Consider the following 27,220-nt stretch of genomic DNA (forward strand, 5'->3'; position numbering starts at 1 on the left):
AACATGTGCACTGGAATTTGGGCTACTTCCTGCCGAATAACATTCTTCATCTGAAGCAGGTTTGTGAGGCAATGTTTAAAAACCTCTGCCTTGAGGTATCCCCACAAAAAAAATTACAGGGCATTAGATCAGGTGAGTGCACTGCCCTCGAAGCGAGATGAGCCGTCCAGGGAACTCTGCCCTCAAAACTGTCATCGAAGCTCGGGCTGTGTGGGCCGTGGCACCATCCTGTTGGAACCAGACATTTCCTAGATGCATTTTTTCAAGAGCTGGTTCGAAAAAGATCTCAAAATCGACTGTCGAACTGCCTCCACATTTTCTGGCATCGTAACAGTCTGTTGTCATCCTGATGATTTTTTCACCACACTCCCAGTTGTCCTAAAGTTCTCTACCCACAAAACAATCGATTTCCGGTCGGTAACCGGACCTCTGGGCTTAATTCCGAAGTGAGTACAGAACGCACACTGCACCACCACGTAGGAATGGTTGTTCAAAAAATAGGCTTCGACAGCAAACGCATGCTGCTCACTCGTCCACCTCATGTTTCCTACTGAGGGGTATTACACAGAAAGTTCTGTGACTGCTGCGTTCGCCGAGCCTTATCCCCACTTTTCTGCAACCTCCCCTCCCTTCACAATGTGTCTTCACAGAAAGGAAGTTTCTGCGCCCCACCCTGTATTATCTAAGATGGGTTATTATTTTCCCCTCTACCTATAACTAATAATTTCTGTAAGCATTTCTTGTTTCTCCAAAGATACTCCATGTCTTACTCCTATTTATCTGGGATCAGTCTCATAAACAAAACTAGACTGAAGATGTAATTTTTCCCATTTTTCTGCTGCTCCCTATTTCCTTAATTTTCTCCATTCTCCTACTGCTTCCTATCTCATATATATCCAAATATTCTTCTCTGGACTTTGTTTTTAAACACCTGAATCTCTCATCTTCCCTCATAGTGACAGAATAAAATTCATACTCATATAAACAATATGTAAAACTAGTTATGTGTCATTACATTTTGATTAACTGAGATACAGCAACTGCTTTATTGCCAGAACAGCACCAAAAATGAGCTTAACACATTTCACAATACATACAGAGTACAATGCATACTGACCAACTGTCAGATACCTGCCCATTTACTTACATTATGTACTTTGATGGCTGTGAAATATCAGCGCAATAGTTTACTTGAAGAACACCAGATGCAGCAAAATTGCTGCTCTGGTAACATTTAACATGTGAACATGGTAATGAGCTTCCGGGTTCCATAACAGGCACAAAATTTCTTTACAAGCTGAGTAACTACCAGCTTCTCAAGATGTTATGTGTGAAGTTAGTCAGTCAGGTGTTTTGAGAGTTATAAAAATAAAATGGGTGGAGAACAGAAACCAGAAAAGAAACTCAACTTAAATTTCATGGAAAGATATTTTCAATGTCAATACATGTAAGACAAAGACAAAACATTGCTTGTTCTAATAAACATTTTACAGTCACTACAAAGTTGCACAAAATTAATAAAGTTATAACACATAACATGAATACAGAGAGTACAAAGTAACTTCACAACTTTTAAAGACATGTAAAAATGTAATGGTATTATGCATAATTGACCACACAGGCTAGTGTAATAGAGCCAGACACAGTAACTTTCATTGTGGCTGCCAGCTATAATGTGTCAAGACATTCCACTGACATGCAACATAACATGTCAGGTGCAACAATTTTCTAAACATCTGTGATAGGCATTGCAAGAATGATATTTTCACTCTGAGATGACAATCGGGAAAAAAATGTGCACTATCATATATACCCCAATGGAAGATGATTCTGAATGCAAAGTGACCTCACACTAGGAAACATGTCTGCACAGAAGAGATAAAAATTAATTTTACTTCAAACATGTGAAAGAGAATTAACATTAGAAAACATGCTATAAATGGCAATTTTTTTACTGTTTCCTTCTTGAAGTCACTAGTCTTTATTCAGCTTCAAAACTTTCGTCCTGTTAACCATTTCTATCATCTGTTTCAGCTTCAACATACACACAATTCTGTTCTTCTGTCTCACATTCACTGCCAATATTTCCAACTTTCTCCTCACCCTTCATACCATCCATTTCAGATGTACAACACATTTTCAGTCCTTTGACTATTATTTCTGGAGACATCTGCTGACATGGTCTCAATCCACTGGCAAAGTGGTTCTACACTGGGCCTCTTTATTGTCCTGATGGTAACAACACAGTCCCTGCCAAGAACCATTCAAAATATAACTGTTTCAAATGATCTCAACAAGCTTATTAATTATAACGTGTAATTATTAAACCATCCATCCAGATATGAACAAAAAGTCAGTATTCACTGTAGAAATCACACATCTGACATCCAGTGATAAATGGCCTTCAAATGCATCCAGCAGAAGTATTCCCTGTTTTCTCAACAATACTCTTGGTGTCCTGTTTCAGACAACTTGTAACCAGTCCCATGTCAGTTAATTTAGTCACCTATCCCTTAGTTTAAAATATCACTGTTAGCTCTATAGCCAGCTGCACCTTAGGATTAATTTTCCACTTCAGTGTCACATATGGTAGTTATTTCATGCAGTCTGCCAACTCTCAGCATTACAGTCACATCTATTCATTGTCTGACACATCTTGCTTCACACTGCAGAAGACCAGGTTTGATGCTAGGTTAGGACATGTGGGATTTGTGATGGGCAAAGTGGGATCAGCAATTTTTATTTGAGTACTTCGACTTCCGCTGTCAATTCTCATTCCACAAACTGCTCCACATTACTTTTAATTATCCTATCATTGGCATCAGAGGTGGGAAAGCATAGTCGACATAGCAACTGGCTACAGGCTGGATGACCGATGGGTTGGAGTTCAAGTCCCAGTGGGGTCAAGAATTTCTCTTCTTCAAGTCATCCAGACTGCCTCTGAGGCCCACTCAACCTCCTATCCAATAGGTACCAGGGGCTCTTTTCCGGGGGGGGGGGGAAGGGNCTCCAAATAATGCCCACGTCAAGAAAATGTGTATCTTTATATCCACTCCCCCATATACCTTCATGGTGTAGTGTTTAATTAGTTATGCACAGGGACAACAGTTTTTACCTATTATTGACATTTAGTTTTGATACTGACAGTGTCATTAAACAACAAACTGAAAAAAGCTGAAATTTATTTTCTTGCTGTTTCACAGTGGTTTGTTTGTTCTGCATGTTTAATTAACACAGACCTAAAGCACAAATAATAACTGCAGTGCCTGAACTTTTCGATACATTACTCCGCTTCAAAGTAGTACATTTCTGGACACAATCTACCATTTTTGAGTAACACACAAATTAACATAGAACCTCATAATATTGTAAACTGGTTTTAACAGTACTTCATACAAATCATGGCACCTCTCACTTCTGACCTTGGAACATGATTCTGTCTTGCTTTAACAGCACAACAGTGTGAAGTACTGACCTGTGGTGCAAACTGTGCTATGAACATGCTGAAAGCTGGAAACTGATTAAAAATATCCAATATACACATAGCATTGAAATCCATCATGGTGACCCGTGGCTTCATAAAAATTAAAACAGGGGCAAAAAAAACTCACCTTCCACACAGACAAATATGACACCATTCCCTTTTGACATCTATCAGCACACAAAGAAAAAGCATGTATGAACAACCAGCACTTTCATAAGCTCCAAATTTGTCTAGTCTTGCTAGTTCAACATGATAATCAAGTAGGAACTTCAATTTCTCAGCAAGACTGTGTATGTCTATGTAATCATGCATAAGTGTAGCAACTAAAGGGTTAATCAAAAAGACGCTTCAGTTTGAACTGCATATATTTTTTGATACACTTCATGTAGAGGAATGGCTTTGGTGTTGATTAGCACAGTAGATTCTGGGAAAAAAAATCCATCAATGGAAAACATTTTTAATATGTGAAGAACTAACATTCAGGATATGGCCATGCCATGGCTCAAGCGGTTAGTCGCTGGCTTCCCACTGTGGCGGCCCAGGTTTGGTCAATTGGGATTTGTGGTGGACAAAGTGGCACTGGGGCAGGTTTTCTCTGAGTACTTCAGTTTCCCCTGCCAATCTTCATTCCACCAATTGCTCCACAATCACCCTCACCTATCATCTGGGGCTGTTACAATAGGCCAGAAGTGGCCGCAGTACAAGGGACTTAGTCCCACCCCACTAGCAATTAAAAAAAAAAACATTCAGAATCATATGCAGTCAGTACTAAAAATCAGCAATTACTCTCTTAGAGCATTTGCAGAGATTCTAATGACAACAGGCACAATTTATTCTTTCAATTCATCCACTGTGTGGGGGATGTTTCTGTACACATTTTTCAGATATGCCCATAAGAAGAAAATGCAGGGGTTTAGATCAGAAGAATAGGGTCGCTAAGATCCACAGTCAACCCACATAGGGAAGCAATCTGAGATAACACAATTACCAAGATGAACAATAAGGACATAAAACATTTCATTCACTGTATGCAGTTGAACCCAATCTTGTGTGAAGAATATTCCCTTAAATGGAAGAAGTTTTATTCCAGAACCTTCTGGTCATGTTCAGATATCACTGTATCCACAAGGAAAATCAGAATCATTGTGGATGCCATACACAGAGTAGTTGCCAATTTTCAGCGTCCATAACAAGTGGCCTTAGAAACTGATGGTTCATATACTCAACATGTTTTATGCTGATAGATTTCTCTTCCAAGTCTACTGTACTTATTAACATAAACATCAATTCTGTATATCAAGTATATAAAAAATCCACACAATTTAAACTGAAGCATCTTTCTTTGACTGACCCTGAAAAAGTGCTGTCTATCCTTATTTTCGTTACACAACTGATTACATATGAAGCTATTTTCATGCTTTCTGTGCCACCCTACAAATCTGTCAGCAGAAACAACAGAACAGTACGTTATACATACAAACATCTCAATGTTTAGGAGCAGTAAAGTACAAAAGAATATCAATAATGCAAGGGAATATAGTGCAACTTCCGTATCATGTAAAAAATTGTAAAATCTATATAAGAGATGCTCATTTTAACAGAGACTCAACACGTGAGAAGGGTTGAAATAGGTAACCACAAGTTCATCCCCTAACTCCCAATTACAGTGGATCCCTCTTAAGAAGTTTTCCAACAGACCAAGAAATATAACCTTAAGTGGGAAAATATATTAAATGGGTAGGCTTCAAAGTGTTTACAATATTAGTTATATTCCTTGTAGAAAACTAATGGCATAAACATTATATTTTTACGCTGACTAAATAGCTAAAACAAATTAAATACATAGGCTTTCAAATATACTATGTTCCTGCTGTCACATTAAAAAGTCAAATAGTCTGTTCTAAAATGTTATTCTTTATTGGAAAACACATCTAATGTCATTTTTTTACTTGCCTTTGAAGTAAAATTTTCCAGTTTCCAGAGGCTTCTCATGACTGACTCTGGAATTTTACTAAGGAAGTGGTGGTATGTATCGAAGCATTGAATCGCTTCAGCACACTTAGGAACAGCTTCACACTGCTGCCTCCTTTCCCTCAAAGATTTTTGTATTCCTGTCAATACGAAGCTCACTAATTTCCTGCACTGCACAAAGAAGACTGTCTTTGGCTTCTACACACTCTCCAATGTGAATGTCACAATCATCTTCTCCTGAACATCTTCCAAGACATGTGGACGTACTTCTCAGTCACCAACTGCTTAATTGTGAGGTTCTTATATTTCACAGAATCAGGCCTTCCAATAGCAGTTTGCAATCATTTCCCAACTGACAGCATTCCATGATCTGTAAGCATGGATGTGGCATCAAACAGGGATACTTAGTAGCATTCCTTGGTTGTTGTAATTTTCTGCAGGAATTTGCAGACAATGCGCATATGACATTTATGCTTCAAAGACATGATTATCACTTGTTCCACTGGCTGTAGGACTGATGTGCTGGCTACTTCCTCTTCAATTACACTTTCAGATTCCCCGTTCATGGCTCCGTAGCTAATCCCTGCATGTTTACTGAATCAAAAACACTGAAGGTGTGAATTCAGTGCTTAATTTTAAGGTTACTTCTTCAGTCTTCTGTCCCAACAATGGACCCTGAATTGGCATATTTAATGCCTGCTTCAGCCTGGATGAGTACTTACAGACTGCTAAAGTATATTTTCTCTTGTTTGTCAGATTATTATTATTTAGTGTCGATATTGGTTTGCTAAGCTATTATGTAACCACCGTGTGCATCACACTTCAGTTCCTCAGAAACTGTTAATACCTTACATTTTATGTTTTTGCTGCCATATACAACTGCGTATAACATGCAAGTTGGTTTACTTTCTCACAACTTCGCAAAATTAAAGATGTGTTCATGGTATGTACCCCTTCACATGAAACCATATACCAGCTACATGGATGGAGGTCAGAAAGTTGCTGCTAATTCCACCCAACTTCTGCCACTAACTGCGTGCTGTTAAGCTCTATGACATGTCCGATTTACGGGAACAACTACTGTGTTTCTAATTTTCATTTCATGCATCCTGTTGTGTTATAATACACAATTTCTTTATTAAAACCATCACAACACAACTATATTAAGGTCAGTGCCTAGTTTGGCTCTGCTACATGTTTCGGCTATTAAGAGCCATCATCAGGCAAGTACATGGCTAACATATTGTAACGTGTTTCGTTACTGAAGACGCCGTACGGATTGTTAATTGGTTTATTTAACAACGTATAAATCACGGCTACAATCAATTATAACAATATTGCGGGGTTTCACAATTTATAACCCTCACAATAATCAAATCACGCTATTGTCAGTAGACTTCACATGCTAATAACGCGGGAGCTATACAAGTCTCCCTGAATTACACACTTTCACTCATAACACGCCACTGGCTAGTAGGCTTGCTCAGAACTAACTCGGAGGTAGCTCCAGGACTAACTGTGAATAGCCTTCGCTGCTCCTCATGTAGCCTCGATCGGACAATACAGAAAATGGCCGCGTAATAAGCACCCTTGTTGCCTGGCGCTGTGTTGCTAGCAACGCTAGCGGTAGTAACCGCTGTTACTACCGTCGTCTCTCGCAATCCTGTTTATCCGTGCTGCCTAGCAACCTGCGGTACCCTTGGTGCCGTCATCGCTGTTGACTCGCGTTGCATAGCAACCAGGATACTAGGACTCGGCTAACTTCGGCTCACTTCGGCTTCGCTCGGCGCATCACGACTGGCGGGGGGGGGGAGGGGCGTCATCCATAGCTCAACATGTCACAATATATACACCACTGAACTGCAGTACTAATAAAAATGTATACAATGATATAAATTATATTAAAATACTTGGCATAAAAATACAGTAAATTAGATTATATAAAACAAGAATAAAATTCTTACATCATCGAGTCAGTCGTTGGATTTTGTGATTTTGTTGTGTTCCCACAGACAAACTGGAGTATTCTATATTTTGTATATATATTATAAACTGTTTTGGAGGCTCGTGATGTAGATGTATTAATATTAATGTTAATATGAAAATGATATGAAAGTAACAGTATTAAATTTTGTTATAATCATCAATTGATTTTGGTATTGAAGATATAGTGTATTATTTACTTACTATTTATTTGGTGCCTCATCTTACAAAGTACTGTCTGTTCTATAAGGAAGGTAAACAGCGACTGATTTGGTGATGTATGTTAAAAGTCAACGCAAGGAAGGGAGGGGGGAGGCAGAGATAAGGTGTATGCAGAAGTGGTGGTAGGGGGGGGGGAGGGGGGTATAACTGTATATTATGTTTTGTATGTATCAATGACTGGGGCACACAGTAGCGTAGTCAGTTGAGGGGCTATGTTACAAGCTGGAAGGTCGCAGGTTCAAGTCCTGATGAGGTCATTGGATTTTTTTCAATTGACCTAATCCTTCCTGCTGCACTATGGCCCTGGGGTTCACTCAGCCTCTAACAGAAATGAGTACCAGGAATTAAATAAATAATTTTCCTGGGGAGTAAACTGCAGTCAGCGCATAAGGCTGACAACCTTACCGCCATCTTTGAGCCAACTGTCTAGATAATGTGGGACCATCAATGTCTCATAACCCTATGGGCCTTCATGGCCTGGTACAGGGATAGCTTTACTTTACTTTTGTGTATGAATGATTACATCATATATAGGGTAAACATTTCGGTAAAATTATCATTCAGTGGCAAATTTAGTTTGCTGATTTCGTAAATGTGAAATCTTTCATATGTATCCAAGGTTCAGCCTTTCTTGCCAATATAGAGAACTTCTAATGTTTTGTCTATCGTACTATATTCATGTGTGGTGTCCAATATATGTTGAGCAAATTTGGAGCTTTGTCCGTTATTTTTTATGTCTCGTATGTGTTCCCTGAATCTGACCTTAAAGGTATGTCCAGTCTGTCCTACATATTTTAATGGACAGTCAGTACATTGTAGTTGGTAAACCCCGCTAAGATTATACATATCATTTCTGTCATCATTTATTTTTAACAGATGTTTTATTTATTTTTTGGCTTTCGATATCGAAAATATGTATACCAATATCCCCATAAAGGAACTCTTCAGTATTGCTGAAAATATTATACCTAAGAATCAAAACATTTCACATGTAAGTGTATCCAATTTTATTAGTACTGCAGTTCAGTAGTGTATACGAGTATATGTTAGCCATGTGTTTGCCTGATGATGGCTCTTAATACCCGAAATATGTAGCAGAGCCAAACTAGGCACTGACCTTAATATAGTTGTGTTGTGATGGTTTTAATAAAGAAATTGTACTTTGTTTCTCATTCATTTCTGTATATGTAATATTATCTGACACAAAGTTATTAAACGGATAGAATGTGTGCTATTTTTAGATGGGGTATATTTCTGTACGGGAAACTTTCAAGTACAATATATATACATTATTCTTATGGTACTACCTTTGGGACCCAATGATTTTAATTTTTCTATCAGGAAACCATTTTAAATATCTTCTTAAGCATGGACCACTGTACATATAACATACAACATGGAACTAAGGGTTGAATACTAATGCAGGTATAGTAATATGTCTTTTTCTTTGGAGAATTTATCACAGGGATATGAAAGTAATGAATAATAATTCAACATTCTCATTTTTGGTAGCATTATCTTAACCAAAGTGTTAAGCGTTTTCCTATACTTATTTAACTTCTTCTATTAGCAACTGTACTTCATGAGCTAAAGCAGCACCCACATTCTTCCCACAATTTTCTTCGTGTGCACACATGTGAGAATAAATGCACAGGCTTGCATCACACTTCAGTAACAGACATAATGAACAAAGCAGCTTCAATCACACCAATATATGTACACCATGTCACACGTGTGCTAAATGCTATTGACTGGGATACTTGGAATGATATAGACAGTGTCACGTAACTTCGAACAAGGCCCCGCATTCCTAGTCAAATCCTGCGCATGGCTTGTGGTGGGAGGACTTTCTTAACACTCGTTCTTCCACTGGCCGCCTGTCACTTCTCACACCCTCCACCCCNCACATTCATAATGAAAATAACCTTCTTTGTGACAAATGTGGATAGGATCTACACCATTTGTAGCTCCAATACCTATGTCATACTTGTAACATGCTTCTCATCTCATTATGTATATATGTGTCACACACTCACAAACTGAGATACTAAGATGAACTTCACCATCATATACTCATGGAAAAAAGGAACAATGTTAGTTTTCCTGAGTTTAGTGCACTCCATGTGGAAGAAGTTAATCCATCCTGCTTCCTTGTTTTGCTTTTTGACAGGCTGCCACATTCATGCAGACTTATTTTTTCAAGCTTAATATTCAAGTTTCATTTCATCTGTTTTGCCATACTAATTAGTTTTTTTAATGTCCATTACATGCAACTGCAACATAGTATATGTTTGATGGGGACAAAGCCTTCAGAATACGTCTGTCCCGTTGTATTCTGTGACATCATCATCCAACCAAGGCCAGTTGACAGAAGCTCATAGGATGGGAGAATTGCATGACAAGGAAAGAAAGCTACTGTATGATACTTCCAAAAACTACAGGAGAATTTACCTAGCCAAGCAACGCAATGCAAAATGAAACAAGCTAAAGAACTGAAGAGGAAATCCAGAAGTCACATGATATACATTTCTCAGTGGTTCAAACTTGGAGGGGGTAAGCTGCTCTGAGATTCTAGAGCGTGAACTTTCTTCCAGACAAAGACAGAGCACAGAAGATGGGTTTGGAAGAAAAGCTGCATGTGCAGCTGGAACAAAATATTATGGGCAGTGCCACTGGCAGCTGGTAAGGAAGCACTCGTTATGATGAAAATACTGGAAAAAGGCCTCACTTTATGTGAAGGTTTTCTGTACATGTAACATCAAGAAACTAACAGTTCCCGTGGTTTTGCCACTATCATGCATGATGTCCTCATTATAAGCCACACCTGCTGTTATGGTTTCACTGGATAATTCAGAAGTAAGGAGCTGTGGAAATCCAAGAACATGTTTGAGGCCTGATTTGGCAAGTTTTGGGACTCTGCATGTGTGTGTGTACCTCCTTACCTTTCCACTCATCCGTTTGGTCACGATGCAACACCTTTGTAAAGCGGCTGTCTTCAGTGAAGAAAAGTCCAAGCGCAAACACATAACCAAATGGTAGCCAGAAACTGACTTGACTGAAGTATTTGTTCTCCTTCATGAAGAAGTTTGTTCTGAAATATATAAGTGGTTTGATGAGACTGCTGTGGTGGTCAGTTTTAATCATGCTATGGCCCTATACAAGGATTAAAATATAACTGTTGTCTGTCACAGAGAGAGAGAGAGAGAGAGCAGCAAGGCTGCAATGTTGCATGATCTGCAATCACAGAAATTCTAAAAACTGCCAGCATTTTCCTTCAACTTGGCTGTACCGTGCACAGACTCACCACCCCCACCTCTCACTTAAAACAGACATCTTACAAAAGTAAGCCTCAAATTTGCCAAGGCAAAATCTGGAGGTCAGGTCCTTGGTCTTCCAATATTAAAAACATAATGAAACATCACCCAAAAGAACCACCAGAAAACACTGATTTTCAAAACAAAATTATGTTAAATTGTGAAAGCCATGACAGAAAACAGAAAATACAACTTCTGGAGAATGACTAACACTGAATGGCTTCACTCTCACCCCTTGGCAGTCCTTGCTAATGCACAACTAACAACCACTTCCTGCCTTCTTGAACCACAGAACAGATGGTGGTCAGCTGTTAGCTGGATGGGCATCAGTGCCAGCCTGGATGTGACTGTGAGACAAACCTTGATCTTGCCACAAATTCAACTTCAACCATCCAGCCTGCAGCCAGCCACTTTACTGACTGAGGTAGCCTAGATCACTGGAAACCCTAATGATGTTGGTGTCTAACAAAATATGCATGTGAAGGTAGTACTCACTGTTCTGTGGCAAACTTACCTGTCACAAAGGAAGAAATAAGCCATGATGATGCCCATCCTGGCCAGTGATGTCACCAATGTGTACAAATCAGACTCAGGGGGTGACTGCTGCTTCCTCAGTTCAGTGAGAGGGAAGTATGCAACTGGTGCAGTTCCCCTCCACTTCTGCATCCACCCGTGCAACACCAGAACAAATGATAACACGGAACTGAAAGAAATGCCAACACTTGTTATTTCAATTCTTTGATTATTTAAATGTCCATATGTTATACAGTGCAGAATGACAGATGGCCATGAATGATGAACTGGAACAAGTGTTGACCTGTTCTAACAATGTTGGTAAATGTGGTGCTATCTGAAAGTCCTCGGACTGTTATTGTTGTGACACTGCTTAGGTGAAAGAAGATGCAAGGGGAGGCCAAGGTCAAACTTCTGAAAGCCTATTGTGTCAGCCTCCCACGTGATACTGCACAGTGAACACGCACTGTTTTTACACGAGTGCTTATTTTACTTTGTGTTCCGTTTTGTCTGTGACGGGTGGCAAAACTGAGCAATGTGTCTGCAACAAGTTTTGCACACAGCTCAGTAATTCCACTACCAAAGCCCTTGAAATGTCATGAGGCTTTTGAAGAACATTCTTTAAGCTGGACAGCAGTTTTGAAATGCATTAACATTTCAAGGCCTGTTGAGTGTCAGCTGAAGGTGACAAACATTCAGGGTAACAAAGCACCAGCAAAGCAACAGAAAATGCTGTAAAAAATTTGAGAACTTATCCACGAAGACAATCGCCAAACAATCCACGAGTTTGCAGACACCGCTGGGATCAGTTATGGAGTTTGCCAGGAGATCTTAATAGAAAATCTGAACATGCGCCTCATTGTGGCTAAGTTTGTTCCCTGACTTTGACAAATGATCAAAATCAGAGGCACATAAACGTGTGTCTTGAGTTACAAGAGGAGGCTAACAAGGACCCAGCTTTTACCTGTATCTGTAATGTCCCAGCGGCGCAGGGGGGGAATGGAGGTATCCCTCCCGCTGCTGCCGCCGCTGTAATGCCGTGGTACAGGGGGGGGTGGAGTCAGCCCGCCTCTGTCACCACTGTAACTCCGCATGTAGGGGCCGTGGAGGTATCCTTCCTCGCCTCCACTAGTTATGTCGTAAACTGGTACTCCTGGTAACGTCGCGCCGTCGGGGGTGTGCAGGTACCCCTCCTTGCCTCCACTGGTTATGCTGTAAGGCGTTAACGCAACCATCCTAGCTTACCCTTAGCTAGGATTCTCCTATATCGGAGTTTCCTTCTGTCATACAAGCTGCCACCATCTATTTTCTGTTCTTTCAATTGTTGGTACTACTCCCTGACATATAGTCTTAGCTCCTTCTTGACCACTCCGCATATGGTTTACAGGTAGCCACGTAATCCATTAATATTACACTTTATCTTCGGATCTTGGGAGGGCGTTACTATCAAGGCTACCGTACTCTGCCTGTGTGGCAGGAGCCTATCCCTGCCTATTCTTATCTTCATCTTCGGCTGCCACTGCGGCCTGTGTCAGTTCTGCCCTCGCTCGTCAGGATTACTCGGGATCGGGTGTGGGAGGTGGAATATATATATGAATTACACTCCCGGTACATCCTATCCTATCCTAGCCGTCTATTTACATTAATATATATATACACAATTTACATTATTTACAGGTTACAAAGACGGTCCTTCCGTCGTGACTACATATTCTGTTTCTTCAAGTTCTTCCCCCTCATGGGGTGAAGGCTTCGAGCCTCTCTCTCTCTCTCTCTCTCTCTCTGACTTGCTAACGAGGACATGCAAGTCCCCCTCGAGAACATATATAGTTTCCCTGTACATTTCTTATTATACATGATCTATGATTACCGATCTATCGTACGGTCTCGTCTACATAAACTACCCTTAGTTATGTTTGTAACTCAAGTTCCCATATACTATCTTTACTATAACACACTAACCCTAACTTTGATATATATATATATTATGAATCACTGTTGGCCTGCCTAATGTCCTAGGCCTTCACATTAATCTATCATCCTACCCTCGGGGCTCACTGGGTACACTTGAAATTGCACATGCAATATCTCAACACACTGTATCACCAATACTATGGAACAACGTTATTATCACTCGGCATGGCTAATATACGTGAACAAGACTTACTTGACATAGAAGACTGTAGGCCCTTCCGGCGCTTGTTAAACCCATATTGAGCAGCGCCTCCGGCTTACAACTGAATATTCTGTTTAAAATCAGTATTCCAAGTCTCTTGACTTTCCCTCATTTATAGTCTTAATTCGCTGATTCAGCGTGGACGACAAGGGGGTAGATAGCTCCTCCCTTGTGTTCTAATTTCCTAAAGTTAGGCTTTCATTGGGTATTCTATGTGGCTGGGGGTGGACCTCTGGCGTCTGATCGCTGTGTATTTACTCATATGACCATCTCCAGTGGCCTAGTTAGCGGAGCGTCTTGCATACGGTATTACGCATGAATGCTGATTATCGCATTCTTAACCTCATTGCGTGTCCATGTGTTGTCATCTTTGCTCTTTCACTGCAAAACACTTTTCGCAAGTCTCCAGGCACCTAGGTAATGACTTAACTTTTCAATCCCAAATTTGCTCCTCAACAGTATCTCTAGCATAATAATGGGTGATGAAAGTTTAATGTATAGTTATAATCCAGAAACAAAGTAACAATGGTCACGGTGGAAGAGCCCACAATCACCAAGAGCAAAACAGGCATGATAGGCCTGGAGTTCAACAAAGAACATGTTCATAGATTTTTTTTATGTGAAGGGGATTATTCGCCTGTTCCTCCTATAACTACAGTCAACTCTGACTCTTACTCATACTGTGACATTTTGAGACGCTTGAGAGAAAGTGTGCCCCAGAAAAGACCGAACTCTGATGCAAACCACAACGGGCTCCTTCATCATGACAACGTGCCTGCCCACATCTCTGAAAACCACAGAATTAGTGACTAACAGAAGTTATGACAAGCTTCACCAGAAGTCTAACCATGTCTGATGAGGGACAAAACCTTAAACACTTGCACATATCATTGTAGTTTATGATGATTCAATTGAAGTCAGTAAAAGCAAAGGAAAGGGAAAACCTGGTGAGAAGATTGGAAAAATACTGTCTAGCACCTATGCAAACAACTTAAGCAACTCAATACATAATGAACCACACTACTGGACTGACAAGTAAATGCAGAAAATATTACATGATATACATTTCTCAGTGGTCAATCTTAGCAGGGGTTAGCTGTTATCAAATGCTGGAATGTGGCAGGATAGACAGGGAAGGTTAATGAGGCCATTATGGACTGCTGGCCATAAATAATTCTGGAAGCAGAACTGCATGCACAGCTGGTACAAAAAGTTATGGGAAGACAGCAGTACCTAGTTACAAATTACTCATTATGATGAGCATGTGGGGAAGAAACCCTCATTTTTGCAATGATTTTCCTTAAGGGTAATGTTAAGAAACTGAGAGTTCCACTAGTTCTTGTCACTATAATGCAGTTCTCATTTCCTGTATCACAGTTTCACTCTATACAATAATCAGTTCACACATTTTCAGAAAATACTGTGACATGATGTCTGAAAGCTGGGATAGTGGAACAAAAAGAGGACGCTGTTGCTATGCAATAGCATGGGAAACACGCAACAACAAAGGAACCACGGAAACGATATTCTCTATGAGGTCCATGCCAAGGTTATATAGCAAGGATCAATGGAGTCTTGAGTTTTGAGTTGCGCTGTTAGACACCGCCACCAAGTACCAACTAGTGAAGACATAGTGATTTGCAGAATGTGTAGATTAGTTGAAGTGTTGTAATTATTTGCAGTTATCAATAATAAGCATTCAATAAATCCAATTATCAAGTCAAACTCCGTGTCTACTCAGTAACACATGACAACAAATTTGTAATCCAGTTGCATACTCCATTTATACCCTAATTTAATAAACAAGTCTCCTTTAAGATCTAAATGTTTGTGACAATGGTACATTAAAACAAATATTATGTTTCTGGACATTATCCATCATCCTGTTTCTATTTAAAACACAAATGTTTTGGAGCCTGGAGATGGGGACTAGCTATATCAATTGGGCCCTAGTGAGTAGGTTTTACCTAAAGACAGATACAGAATCCAGTCTCCAAAATGTTGTTTTATATAAAATCAGGATGATGGATAATGTCCAGAAACATAACATTTGTATCTCTCCTTTAATTTCCTGCACAGTTTTATTTATTTATGTCACTCTTCATTTATTTAATTATGCTTACAGTTGTTAAGATGTCTACTCTTGATATATATAACCATATAACTCAGACATGAAGTGTAAGAACCATTAACTATATTTTTTAATCGCTTCCAGGAATAATATCAAATATTAACCAAACTGGCTGTAGATAAAGCGGACGTGATGCACATGCAACATTAATGAACAGTTATGACCACAGCAATACAAATACCTGACACACTGCACATTGTAAGTGCTGACCTTTAAACCTTGTTCTCCCTTAACATTCTGATGGTAGCTACAGGGTTCTTACACCAAGCTACAGAACTGTATCATATATTTATCCACCCATAAGTAAGCATTTTTATCTTCTTATAATTCCAGACAGCTGCATATCTCACCTCACACCAAGGATAGCAAATGTGACAACCTGCAATGTGGTGTACGGCTCAGCACTGCTGCAACATGTGCCATCATTGAAGTTCATGTGGTCGTTACAATACATGTTCAGTAAGATCTGCGGGGAGAGAAAAATCAGTCACAGTAAAATTTGTGCAAAATCAACACCTCTCCTAGTAAAAGAAAAATATAAAAGAAGGTCAAACATCATGTGGCTACATTTTAAACTACAAGCCTGAAGTATTTTCCTTTAAACACTGCAATCTGCATCTAAAATAATACAGTGAGTTTTCTAAGCAGTGAAGTTGGAAGCAAATTTATATGTTTTGGGTTGGCCAAACTGGATGGGACACCATATAACTCTTCCTTCTGAGTTCACACCCATAAAAAAATCAGCATACTTATGTTCCTGTATTTGTTTAACAAAGCTGTCATACTTCCGTATTTCAGCATCCTGTTGCAAATCTTTAATTAAACGTCTATGCATTCACAGTCCGTCAATAATGCAACAATTGTTTATTCACCATTTAACACTCAACGCAACATGTTTCGGCCACAGACGGCCATCTTCAGGTGTTTTAACCTTTATGAGCTGAAAGACACCGTATGGGGACATTTAAAGTAAAGGCGAGTGGCCGAAAGACACCGTATGGTGACTCGCAGGCCGCGTGTGCGCACAGTGTTTTAAAATCTAATTTTAAGATAGAAATTCTTGTTCTGCTTACATTATTTTTGGACACCAGCTTTATAAGTAGACTGTCTTCCCTCCTGCATCATCTAACTGAATGTTGCATGTCACTGAATGCAGAGTCCGACGTCGCAATTCATGCATTTTGTCCGTAATTAACTCTGTTTTCCACGCGAAGCGCACACACGCAATGTCAGTCTCGTATTAGCAGGAAGTAGGCCAGTGATGGTGAGTGGTCTCCTCTATTCATAACGCTTATAAAACATCGCAATTTCAACTTTGCACCATGGCCCATTTTCGCATTGAAGTAGCCGAAATTGAGAGGCCTCTCATAAATCACACCATTCAGACTGTGTTACAGTCGATTTGAAGGGATGTGGAAGCAAGGGGAATGAGGGGATTCCAAGAAGAGTAACTCTGTGTTGATAGTCCGACATAGTGAATAAACAAGCAGAGTTTCATACGGTCACATCAGGATAAGAACTGGACCACACTTGTGTATACAGGAAGCCCACTTGACTGGAGAATGTACAGTACGTAAACATCTTCTCCTATTGCCAGATAAAACAGGGACAGTGTCAGCACCATGCATTTATACTGCAGAAACGTATTGTGCAGAAGCTTTATGCATTTTTGTGGACAGACGCTCAAAATTGGGGAAAAATTATTTTTGGAATCAACATAACAATTTTTACAGATTCTAAAACCTGTAAATTACAATATCTGATTCTATGTTCTTTCTAGATAAAAGCAGGGTTTATTTCGTTCGTTTATCACAAAAATTATAGAAATCACAGCATTTTGAGTAACGTGATTACAATTTTTATTACTCTACAATGCCGGGCATTTAAATTAACTCCGGCCCGCGACCATTACCGGAATTTAAATGGACTGTCTCTTAATGGTTAATGCATCAAAACTGTTACATTGATCTGATGTGCGCTAACACCTCGCGTTGCAGTCCACTTAAATAAAATGTAAATAATTAATTAAAATCCATTAAAAGTTCTATTAAAATTTTTTAATAAAATCCTATTCCACCTCATAAAGGGCATCGTCCACTTGTTTGGAGCTATGTGATATTCTAAAAGGTTCATTTCTGCAGCGTAGGACACAGAAATGAACACCATTCAAAACATATTATGTAATAACTAGCACAACATAAACTTAATTAGTAACCTACCCCCCAGAAAAAATAAAAACAAAATACACATGCTGACTCACAGCAACAAAAACAAAGTGGGTTGCATTCACGTACAGGGGTAAGGAAGTCAGAGCAATCACAAAGCTCTTTCGAGACACAGAATAAAAGTGGACCTCCATGTGCCACAAACAGATAAATATAGTAGAAGTGGGATTTAACAAATGAAATGCCTAAATTGCCCATTAAAGCATGTTGAACAAACAGGGGGAACATTTAAGACCAGATATAAAGAACACATTCATGACATAAATGTAACAATAGTAACTCAGGATATTCAAGTCACATATTAAACACCAGACAACATACAGCACAATAACAGATACCACGGAAATTATACATGTAACAGGGAGTAAAGGAAAATATTTGAACACACTTCAGAAATATCATATTTGCAAAACCAGTAAAGAAAATATACGTATGAATGACACAAATATCAACACACACAATCCTATATTTGAAGTATTATACAAAAACTACACAACATAACACTATACCCTCCGCTACCTCTCCTCACTCCTCACAACCAGGGCATATAAATATGGGAACAAACACAACACATCCGCACTAGTGAAGATAACATCACATGCTGCTAGAGGGTACACACAAGCAAGGGACATGTGAGTGTAAAGCAAACCAAGATAACATAACATTAATAACAACAATCAGAAAACAATATTAACATGTGGCATTCTGTAGATTACAGATTGCAGACGTAGCAAAACAATGGGCTAACAAACAGAAAACAAGCTGCAGAAATGAACCTTTTGGAATATCACACAGCTCCTAACAAGTGGACAGTGACCCTTATGAGGTGGAATAGGATTTTACAAAAAAAAGTTTTAATAGAAATTTTAATGGATTTTAAATAATTATATATGTCCAAGTAGGCTAATATGACAGTGGAGGGTGAGTCCATGTACAAGTGCAACGCATGTGCGAATTCATCAGGCATTGATATGGATCCTGCCAAACCACCGGGATCTCCATCTAAGGAGCTACAAGTTGTGCTTCATCCAACCAAGAGGCCTGCACCGTGCAGATAATTGAGTCCCTTGTGGATATGGTCACTAATTTGGCCAAAGAGGTCGGCCATCTCAAGAATAACTTGCTGCTGAAACAGGAAATTAGGAACCTACATAGTCATGTTGAAGCATCGCCCAGGCCCCCTAGGGAGCAGCGAATTCTGCCAGTGGTAATGTCCCTCAAGGAAGCAGGGACGTCGCTGCGGTTGGGATTTCACCCTCTGGGCCTACAGCACTACCTGATCCTGACAGATCCCCGAGGTTACTGCTGCTGACGTGCACAAAACATTGAAGGAGCAATTGAGTCTAAAACAGTTGGTCTGCACCAGACTCAAAACTAAATTCAACTCGTACTCTTCCTTTCATATCTCTGTACTGGAAGACGAATTTGCTCTAATAAATAACACTGGTGTCTGGCCTTCTGGTTGCTTATTTGCTCCATTTTATGGTAAGCTTTCCCCAGACCAGATATTTACATCCAGCACACCTGAAGCGGCAGCTCCTGCTGCCGCTATTAAATCTGCAGCAAATCCAGCGGGTAATGATGGGGCTAATGGAGGCAGCTTGACATCCACATAAACATGGCCTCTTTCAGTGATGTGAGCACGAGTCGTTCGGCCATGTCACATGCGAATTTCGGTAACTGTCTTGGCATTTAATATCAAAACGTTAGAGGTCTCAGGACCAAGCAACTTGAATTTTATGATAACGTGTGTGCCTTCAATTTCGACATAATTTGTCTATCTGAGACATGGCTCAATGACCTGTACTACAACCACAATTTATTTCCTAACCAGTACACCATTTACGAGTCTGACCAGCCATATATAAACAAGGCTCATGGTGGTGGTGTATTAACAGCCATCACTGCTAGCCTGGGCTCCTGCAGTCGCAGGTATGATTTAGAACTCTGTTCTGAATGTGTATGGGTCAAGATTCCCACTGCTGATGGCATAAACATACTTATTGGTAACCATTACTTCTCCCCAGACACCAAATCAGTAGTCATTACTGCCTACTTTCGACACCTTGAAAACAATCTAGACACGAACAATACTCGTGTCATATTACTCGGTGACTTCAGTGCTCCTGGATTCAACTGGGAGAGTGGGACACCTCTTTCTAGTTGTCATTATTATTCTAAACTCAAAGGGGACTCTATATACACCTCCACATGTTTTCTTGGCCTAAGGCAGTGCGCTGAGGCTGTTGACACTCTTAACATGCTTGAGCTAGTCTTTGCTAATTTCACTGATCTAAAGTCTGTTCCTGCAGACTCTGGATTGGTCGTGCCTGATATATGTCACCCTCCTTTCAACATTGATGTGCAATTAACTAATGTTAATAATAATTAAATTGTGAGTTCAGTTATCAAAATTTCACAGCTGGCAACTACACCTTGCTTTACAACATTCTATATACTTATGATTGGTCAACCGTGTTTGAAACCTCTTCTGTTGATGTAGCAGTCGCCAGCCTCAGTGTTGCTGTCACAGGTGCCATGGAGCACCATGGGTATCACTTCAAGTCTAAATTCCCTCAATGGTTCTCCTACACCTTAAGGTCCAAGAAAAATTATTTCCATTGTCATTTTAAAAAGAAACCTTCCGATTACTTTTACGACAGGTTCACCTATTATCGAAAACTAGTTAAAAACACCATCAAGTCCCACAGGCTTGGGTGGTTGAAGTCAGTTGATAACAATTTAAAGTCACAGCCCCAATATTTCTGGAAATACATATCTAATTTCAGAAAGCATAGATCCGGTTCCATTCAGCTAGAGGTTAATGGTACACACCTAGTCCAGCCCAAAGCAGCTGCTGATGCATTCGCTAAGCACTTTCAATCTGTTTATAATAAGCTCTGTTCTAAGGGCATTCCCCATCTCTTGCAATCATCTGAATTTTTATCCCTTGCCCCAATTTCCGATGCAGATGTTTGCAAAGCCATCAAGAGACTAAAATGATCAAAATCTGTTGGGCTTGACGGTATTCCTGGTTTTATCATCAAAGGTTGTACTGGTATCATTATTCCTATACTTAGGCATATATTTAGGCCGCATCATAGCTCAAGCGGTTAGTTGCTGGCTTCCCACCACGGTGGCCCAGGTTTGATCCTGGGTCTGGTCAAGTGGGACTTGTGGTGGATAAACTGGTGCTGGGGCAGGTTTTCTCCAAGTACTTCTGTTTCCCCTGCCAACCTTCATTCCACCAATTCCTCCACAATCACCCTCACCTATCATCTAGGGCTGGTACAATAGGCCAGACATGGCTGCAGTACAAGGGACTTAGTCCCACCCCACTAACAATAAAAAAAATAATAGGCATATATTTAACTTGAGCCTGACACAGCAGTATTTTCCTGCTGCATGGAAAGAATTATATGGCATTCTACTGATCGGGGTGTCTGGATGAAAGGTATACAAAATAAAAAAAAATATATCTTGGAAACTGTCATACACACATGCAGTTTATGTCATCAGAAAGGAAAACCCTAAAAGTTTCTTTTTATGCTTGGCTTACATGCGTGCGCCAATTGGTGACTTGCGGCGAGCTCAGTAATGGTGTCAAGAGCACAGGAACAGGTTCAATGAGTGTTGTGGCTAGCAGAGTTGCAATCTTTTACGGGTCTCCAGCATCATTTTAGAACGCAATATGTATGCATGTCAGCTTCCAACACGGAAAAGCATGCAGATCTGAGGCAACAAACTGAGGACTACAGGGAGTCTGTTGCGTTTAAAATCTCCTGAAGAGACACAGACCTCTGAAGAAAATGTCACTCGCATTAGAGAGGCATTTCAGCAAAGTTCGTGCAAATCAATTGTGCTGCAAGCTTCCAGTTACAAATTACACATTCAACATTGCACAGCGTGTTACACAAATGGCTCTGCCTAAAAGAGTAGCATAAAAGATTCAAATGATTCATACACTAAAATTGAGTGACCAAGTAGAACGCATAACTGCACTGTGGACGTGCTAGAAAGAACTGATGCTTCACCCAACTCCCTCCACCAAGTGTGCTTCTCATATGAGGCGACATTCCATGTCAGTGGAGTTGTAAACAGGGATAACTGAAGGATTTGGGACAGTCAAAATCCACGTCACATGTGAGTTGGAGACAGGCAGCCCCCAAGTGAACGTGTTGGCCAGCTTAATGCACAAGTTGATTGGACTTTTTCTCTTTTCAGAGAAGACTGTGACTGGACATTCATATTTGGACACACAGGAATTCTAACCCAGTAGGAACAGAGACACAGGTGCAAGAAATTTTATGTGAGTTGGTCCTTCTCTACATATGTCCCCTGCAAGGCCATAAATTTTCCCCAACGATAGTGGCTTCTTTAGCTGTGGAAAGAGGAAGAAGTCGCTCGGTGCCAGGTCTGGTGAATATGGCGGATGGGAGAGAATTTCATATCCCAAACTGGCAGCAAGTGTTGTTGTAGCATGAGCAGGTGCATTGTTGTGAAGTCACACACCTTTTCCTAGCATTCTGCATCACTTTTTCTTGATTTCCTCCCATAATTTTCTCAGAAGGTTACGGTAGTACTTGCCAGTGATAGTGACGTCCTTTTGTGTGTAGTTGGTCATGATGACACCCTGCTGATCACAGAACATGCTCAACATCACTTTTCCTGACAGCAGCTGGCATCTGGCCTTCTTTGGTGGTGGCAAGTCTGCATGTTTCCACTGCTTGCTCATTTCCTTTGTTTCAGGGTCATAATGATAGACCCAACATTCATCCATGGTGATCAGGCAATAGAAAAATTCCACCTTTTTGTCTTGACACAACTGCAAAAATTTCCTTGTCACATCCGTCTGTTGCTGTTTATGAACTGATGTCAACAATCGTGCCATCCAACGCACAGTGACCTTTATCAAGTGTAACTCATTATGGAGCATGTTGAAAACCGACCCATGGCTATGTGGACCTGATGAGCAATAGCTTTGACAGTTATGCGCCTATCAGATAGGATCATAGCTTCCACCTGTGCCACAATTCCTGGTTCCTCAGCGAGAGATCGTCTTCCACTTCGGGGTTCATCTTCGAGGTTTGTCTGTCCACAATGAAAGCGCCTCTTCCACCTGACCACTGTGTCATATGACGGTACACCTTCCTGATACACAGCAGTCATCTGGTCATGGATCTCCCTGGCAGACTTCCCTTGCAAATGCAGGAACCGTATCATAGTGCGAGCCCCCAATTCTCAACTGAAGTCACCATTTTGCTTCTGCCCCTTCCGGTAGCTCCCTCTGTCCACTTGCGACAGGAAAATTTGACTGTTTGGCAAGCTCAGGAAATGGGCTATCTCCTATATAGAATGATATTTTGGAATTATGATTTTCTCATGGTGATAATTAAAACATTATGACTTCCCATCGTACGGGTTGCCCCAATTGCCACCTAAAACTATCCTCCAGCAAGATGGGGCACAGCCACATTTCTGCCATATTACGAATCATCTGGACAGAGAAATGGCTGGGCAGAGGCTGATCAATTGCATGGCTTCCTAGGTTGCCAGATATAACCCCACTGGATTTTTTTGTGGTGTTATGTGAAGAACATTGTCTATGAAGTTAAGATCAACAACCTCAAACACCTGAAAGCCTGCATAAGGGACACTGTGGCTATGGTAACACCAAACATGCTTCAAACAATGTGCAATGAGGTACAAAATCGTCTGGATATTTGTCGTGCCACTAAGGGAACCCACACTGAAATTTACTGAGAAAGTTATATATTTGGTAAAAGCTGTCATAGTTTCACTTTGTAATGGTGTAACCCTTAAATGTGTATAATAAATGCTTTCTGAGATATAATTATTTTATTCTGGATACCGTTCACCTGGACACTCTGTACATAACAAATGAAAATTGCATAGCAAGACAGGTTTATCTCTGGGCATATCTGCTTTCCCTGGCATCAATCATTTTACCAAAACTCCACACTTATTTATCACCTCCCCTGAGGTGTGTAATAGTCAGTGGTTACATCTGTAACTACACATTCACTGACTCAAAGCAAAGAAAGTGCTTTAATGGGGTCTTTTGACACTGTCACATGCAAGAATTAATGAAGTGTACAGTAGAACTACTGCTCACCTGTGTGTCATGCTTGAGGGCCAATGGTCCAAGATGTATACCATCTTCACTCTCCTCCAGGTTGCCCTGTGCCACAAGCCGAGAACTGGACCAGAGCTGAGCTGAACTGTGCTGAAGAATCTGCACCACAGACAAACAAGAATCAGAGTTTTCAGAGTGATTAAATTTGAGTGCCATGTTGCAACATGTGATGGATTTCCATGCCTACGGACTCCACCATACCGTTCCTTGATTAATACTGAGACAAAACTTACCTTTAATAAAATTTCAACTGGCTCATAACATTAACAGAAATGTGATTAAAGCTACATACAGTGTGGCAACATGGTATGGATACTCATACCTATGGACTCCACCACAAGCTTCCTTGATGAACACTGATATGAAAATTACCTTCATAAAATACTAGGTGTCCGGATGAAAGATATCAAAAATAAAAAAATGTATATCTCAGAAACTAACTGTCATATACTTATCCGGTGTATGTAATCGGAAAGGAAAACTCTGAAGGTTCCTTTTTAAATGCCCAGCTTGAGTGCAAGTGCCGCCACATTTCTGCCACCATGTTAGGAATCACCTGGACAGAGAGATGGCTAGGAGATGGATCGGCAGAGATGAACCAATTGCTTGGCCTCCTAGATCACGAGATTTAACCCCAATGGATTCTTTCTTGTAGGGTTATGTGAAGAACATTGTCTACCAGGTTAAGATCAACGAGCTTCAACACCTAAAAGCCCACATGTGAGATGCTGTGTCTGTAGTAACAGCAAACTTGCTTCGAGCAACGTGGAACGAGGTCAAATATCGTCTGGATATTTGTCGTGCCACCAAGGGAGCCAAAATTTAAATTTATTGACAAAATTATATATGCAGAAAAAACTTTGATAGTTTCCCTTTGTAACAATGTAACCCATTAATGTGTATAATAAATTCTTTCTGAGATATAACGATTTTATTTTGGATGCCTTTCATCTGGACACCCTTTATGACTGACATAACTTTCCCAGAAAATGTGACTCAGTAATACAGTCTTCTGCATTGTAATGCCACACAGTTGGGAGAAAGCAAAACATTCCTGCAAAACACTAGGCTTTCTTGAACTACAGAGTGTTACAACCCAGAAAACTGTAACTTCATAGTCACTGCTGTGAGGACGTCAAATCCAATATGATTGAAGAAAGCAGTCTTCTGAGATGTGGCGCTTTGTAGATATTGTGTTAACCAACGTTTCAGAAGAATGTATCGCCTACATCTTCAGGGCAGAAGAAAGTAGAAGAAAATCTGAGAAACAAGAACCAGCATGAGCAGGATTTTCTTCTTTTTTCTTCTACCCTGAAGATGGAAGCGATAAATTCCTCCGAAACGTCGGTTAACACAATATCTACATGGTGCCACAACCCAGATGACTGCTTTCTTTATAGTCAACGCCGTGAAAACCTCAAATCTTACGATATGATTGAAGTTCCCTATACCATATTGTCAAAATGTACGATGGGGTACCCAAAAGAAACCGAACTAATTTTTTTGTGGGCAGAGCTTTTGTAGTACCGCGTTTTGCCGCTATGAGCGCATAGAGCTAACATTCCTGAGTCGATAAGCTGACTACCGTTGCTTCAGAAGGTAAGGACTAGTTTCGGCAGAGTTTATAGTGACAACTGTTTTCTGTGATCGTCGTTTTTGCAATGGCTGATTTTCGTGAACAGCGTGCGGCGGTTAAATTCTGCTTTTTGCTCGGGAAAAGTGGAACAGAAACTCTTGAAATGTTAAAAACGGCGTACAAGGACAATGCTATGGGGAAAACTCAAGTGTTTGAGTGGTTTTCCCGTTTCAAAAATGGTGAAATGTCAATTGATGACAAACCTCGTTCTGGTCGTCCTTCCACGGCCCGAACACATGAAAATGTTGAAAAAATTCGTGAAATCATCAAGGAAGATCGACGACAGACCATTGAAGAAATTGTGGAGCTGTCGGGAGTGACTTGGAGCTCAGCGGCCAGATTTGTGGCAGTCGGGTGACTGGTTTTCCCATCATGACAATGCCCATGCTCTCACAGCCCTGTCTGTACGATGATTCTTGACCAAAAATGGTATGACCCCTGTTCCTCACACTCCATACTCACCCGACCTTGTCCCGCGCGACTTCTTTTTGTTTGCTCGAATGAAAAGAGACATGAAAGGAAAAAACAACGGAGGCGCTGTCAAGCATCTCAAAAGATGAATTTAGACAATGTTTTGAAAAATGGAATAAAAGACTAGACAAGTGTATTAGTGTAAGTGGAGAGTACTTTGAAGGGGACTGAAGGTTTGTGCTTAAAATTTGAATAAATAAGTTTAAAAAAAAATAAGTTCGGTTTCTTTTGGGTAACCCCTCGTATTTTCCTAGAGACTTGTTTCCATAAAAATTTTATCAAGAGTCACAACACAGCGGCTACTTTTTTATGAAATTTCCTGCCTAAAGGTAGGTGTGCATAATTAAGAGTATGCATGGCAGGTAAGTTGCATAAACAATGAACCTCCTGCTTATATACCGTTCAAAAGACATTTCAGTCATTATCAACATTATAATTTGTGATATTAAAAATTTTTCTTGAAGGATTAGTCAAGTACGTGCTTAGGTGTCCCACTTCACACATATTTACTGGAATATCACCTAAATTAACCTATTACCCATAGAACTATAAGATTCACTACTTCTTCCTGCTTTGGTATACTATCCTTAGCACTCTGATGTCTGCTCTGTGCATTGTTTCAAGCGACTACATATGTACTGTCACATGTTAGTGACTAGACACAGGGTTTAGACTGACAATTGGATTTACTGAACACTTCTAACACATAGATAGAGGCAACTATAACAGTTGCAAGGGATCTACACACTTTACATGTCACTGTAACTGCAGCACACATAAAGTCTCCGATGTCCTCACTAGTCACTGCCTGGTAATGGTTCCCAACACTGGATACTCCTCTGCTTCCATGCTCATATCCTTGCTGGATGGCAGCTGACTTACAACTAACTGGCCTGTCTTGTTGGTCCTTCTTGTATAGCCTTGGAATGAACTGCAG

At 40.2% G+C, this 27,220-nt stretch overlaps 1 protein-coding gene across 1 annotated transcript in view; it reads right to left on the reverse strand.

Annotated features, from left to right (window-relative positions):
- Positions 1-27,220, reverse strand: part of LOC111874782 (N-acetylneuraminate 9-O-acetyltransferase) — a 48,222-nt gene that overhangs the window by 10,972 nt on the left and 10,030 nt on the right. Inside the window, exons 7-10 of the mRNA XM_023870566.2 lie at positions 24,156-24,275; positions 16,145-16,260; positions 11,489-11,677; positions 10,603-10,751 (exon numbers count right to left, since the gene is read on the reverse strand). Of these exons, the coding sequence (XP_023726334.2) occupies positions 10,603-10,751; positions 11,489-11,677; positions 16,145-16,260; positions 24,156-24,275 (574 nt within the window). The remainder of the gene's footprint in view (positions 1-10,602; positions 10,752-11,488; positions 11,678-16,144; positions 16,261-24,155; positions 24,276-27,220) is intronic.

This window comes from Cryptotermes secundus, unplaced genomic scaffold (assembly GCF_002891405.2).
Source record: "Cryptotermes secundus unplaced genomic scaffold, Csec_1.0 scaffold955, whole genome shotgun sequence".
In the NCBI taxonomy this organism is placed as follows: Eukaryota; Metazoa; Arthropoda; class Insecta; order Blattodea; family Kalotermitidae; genus Cryptotermes; species Cryptotermes secundus.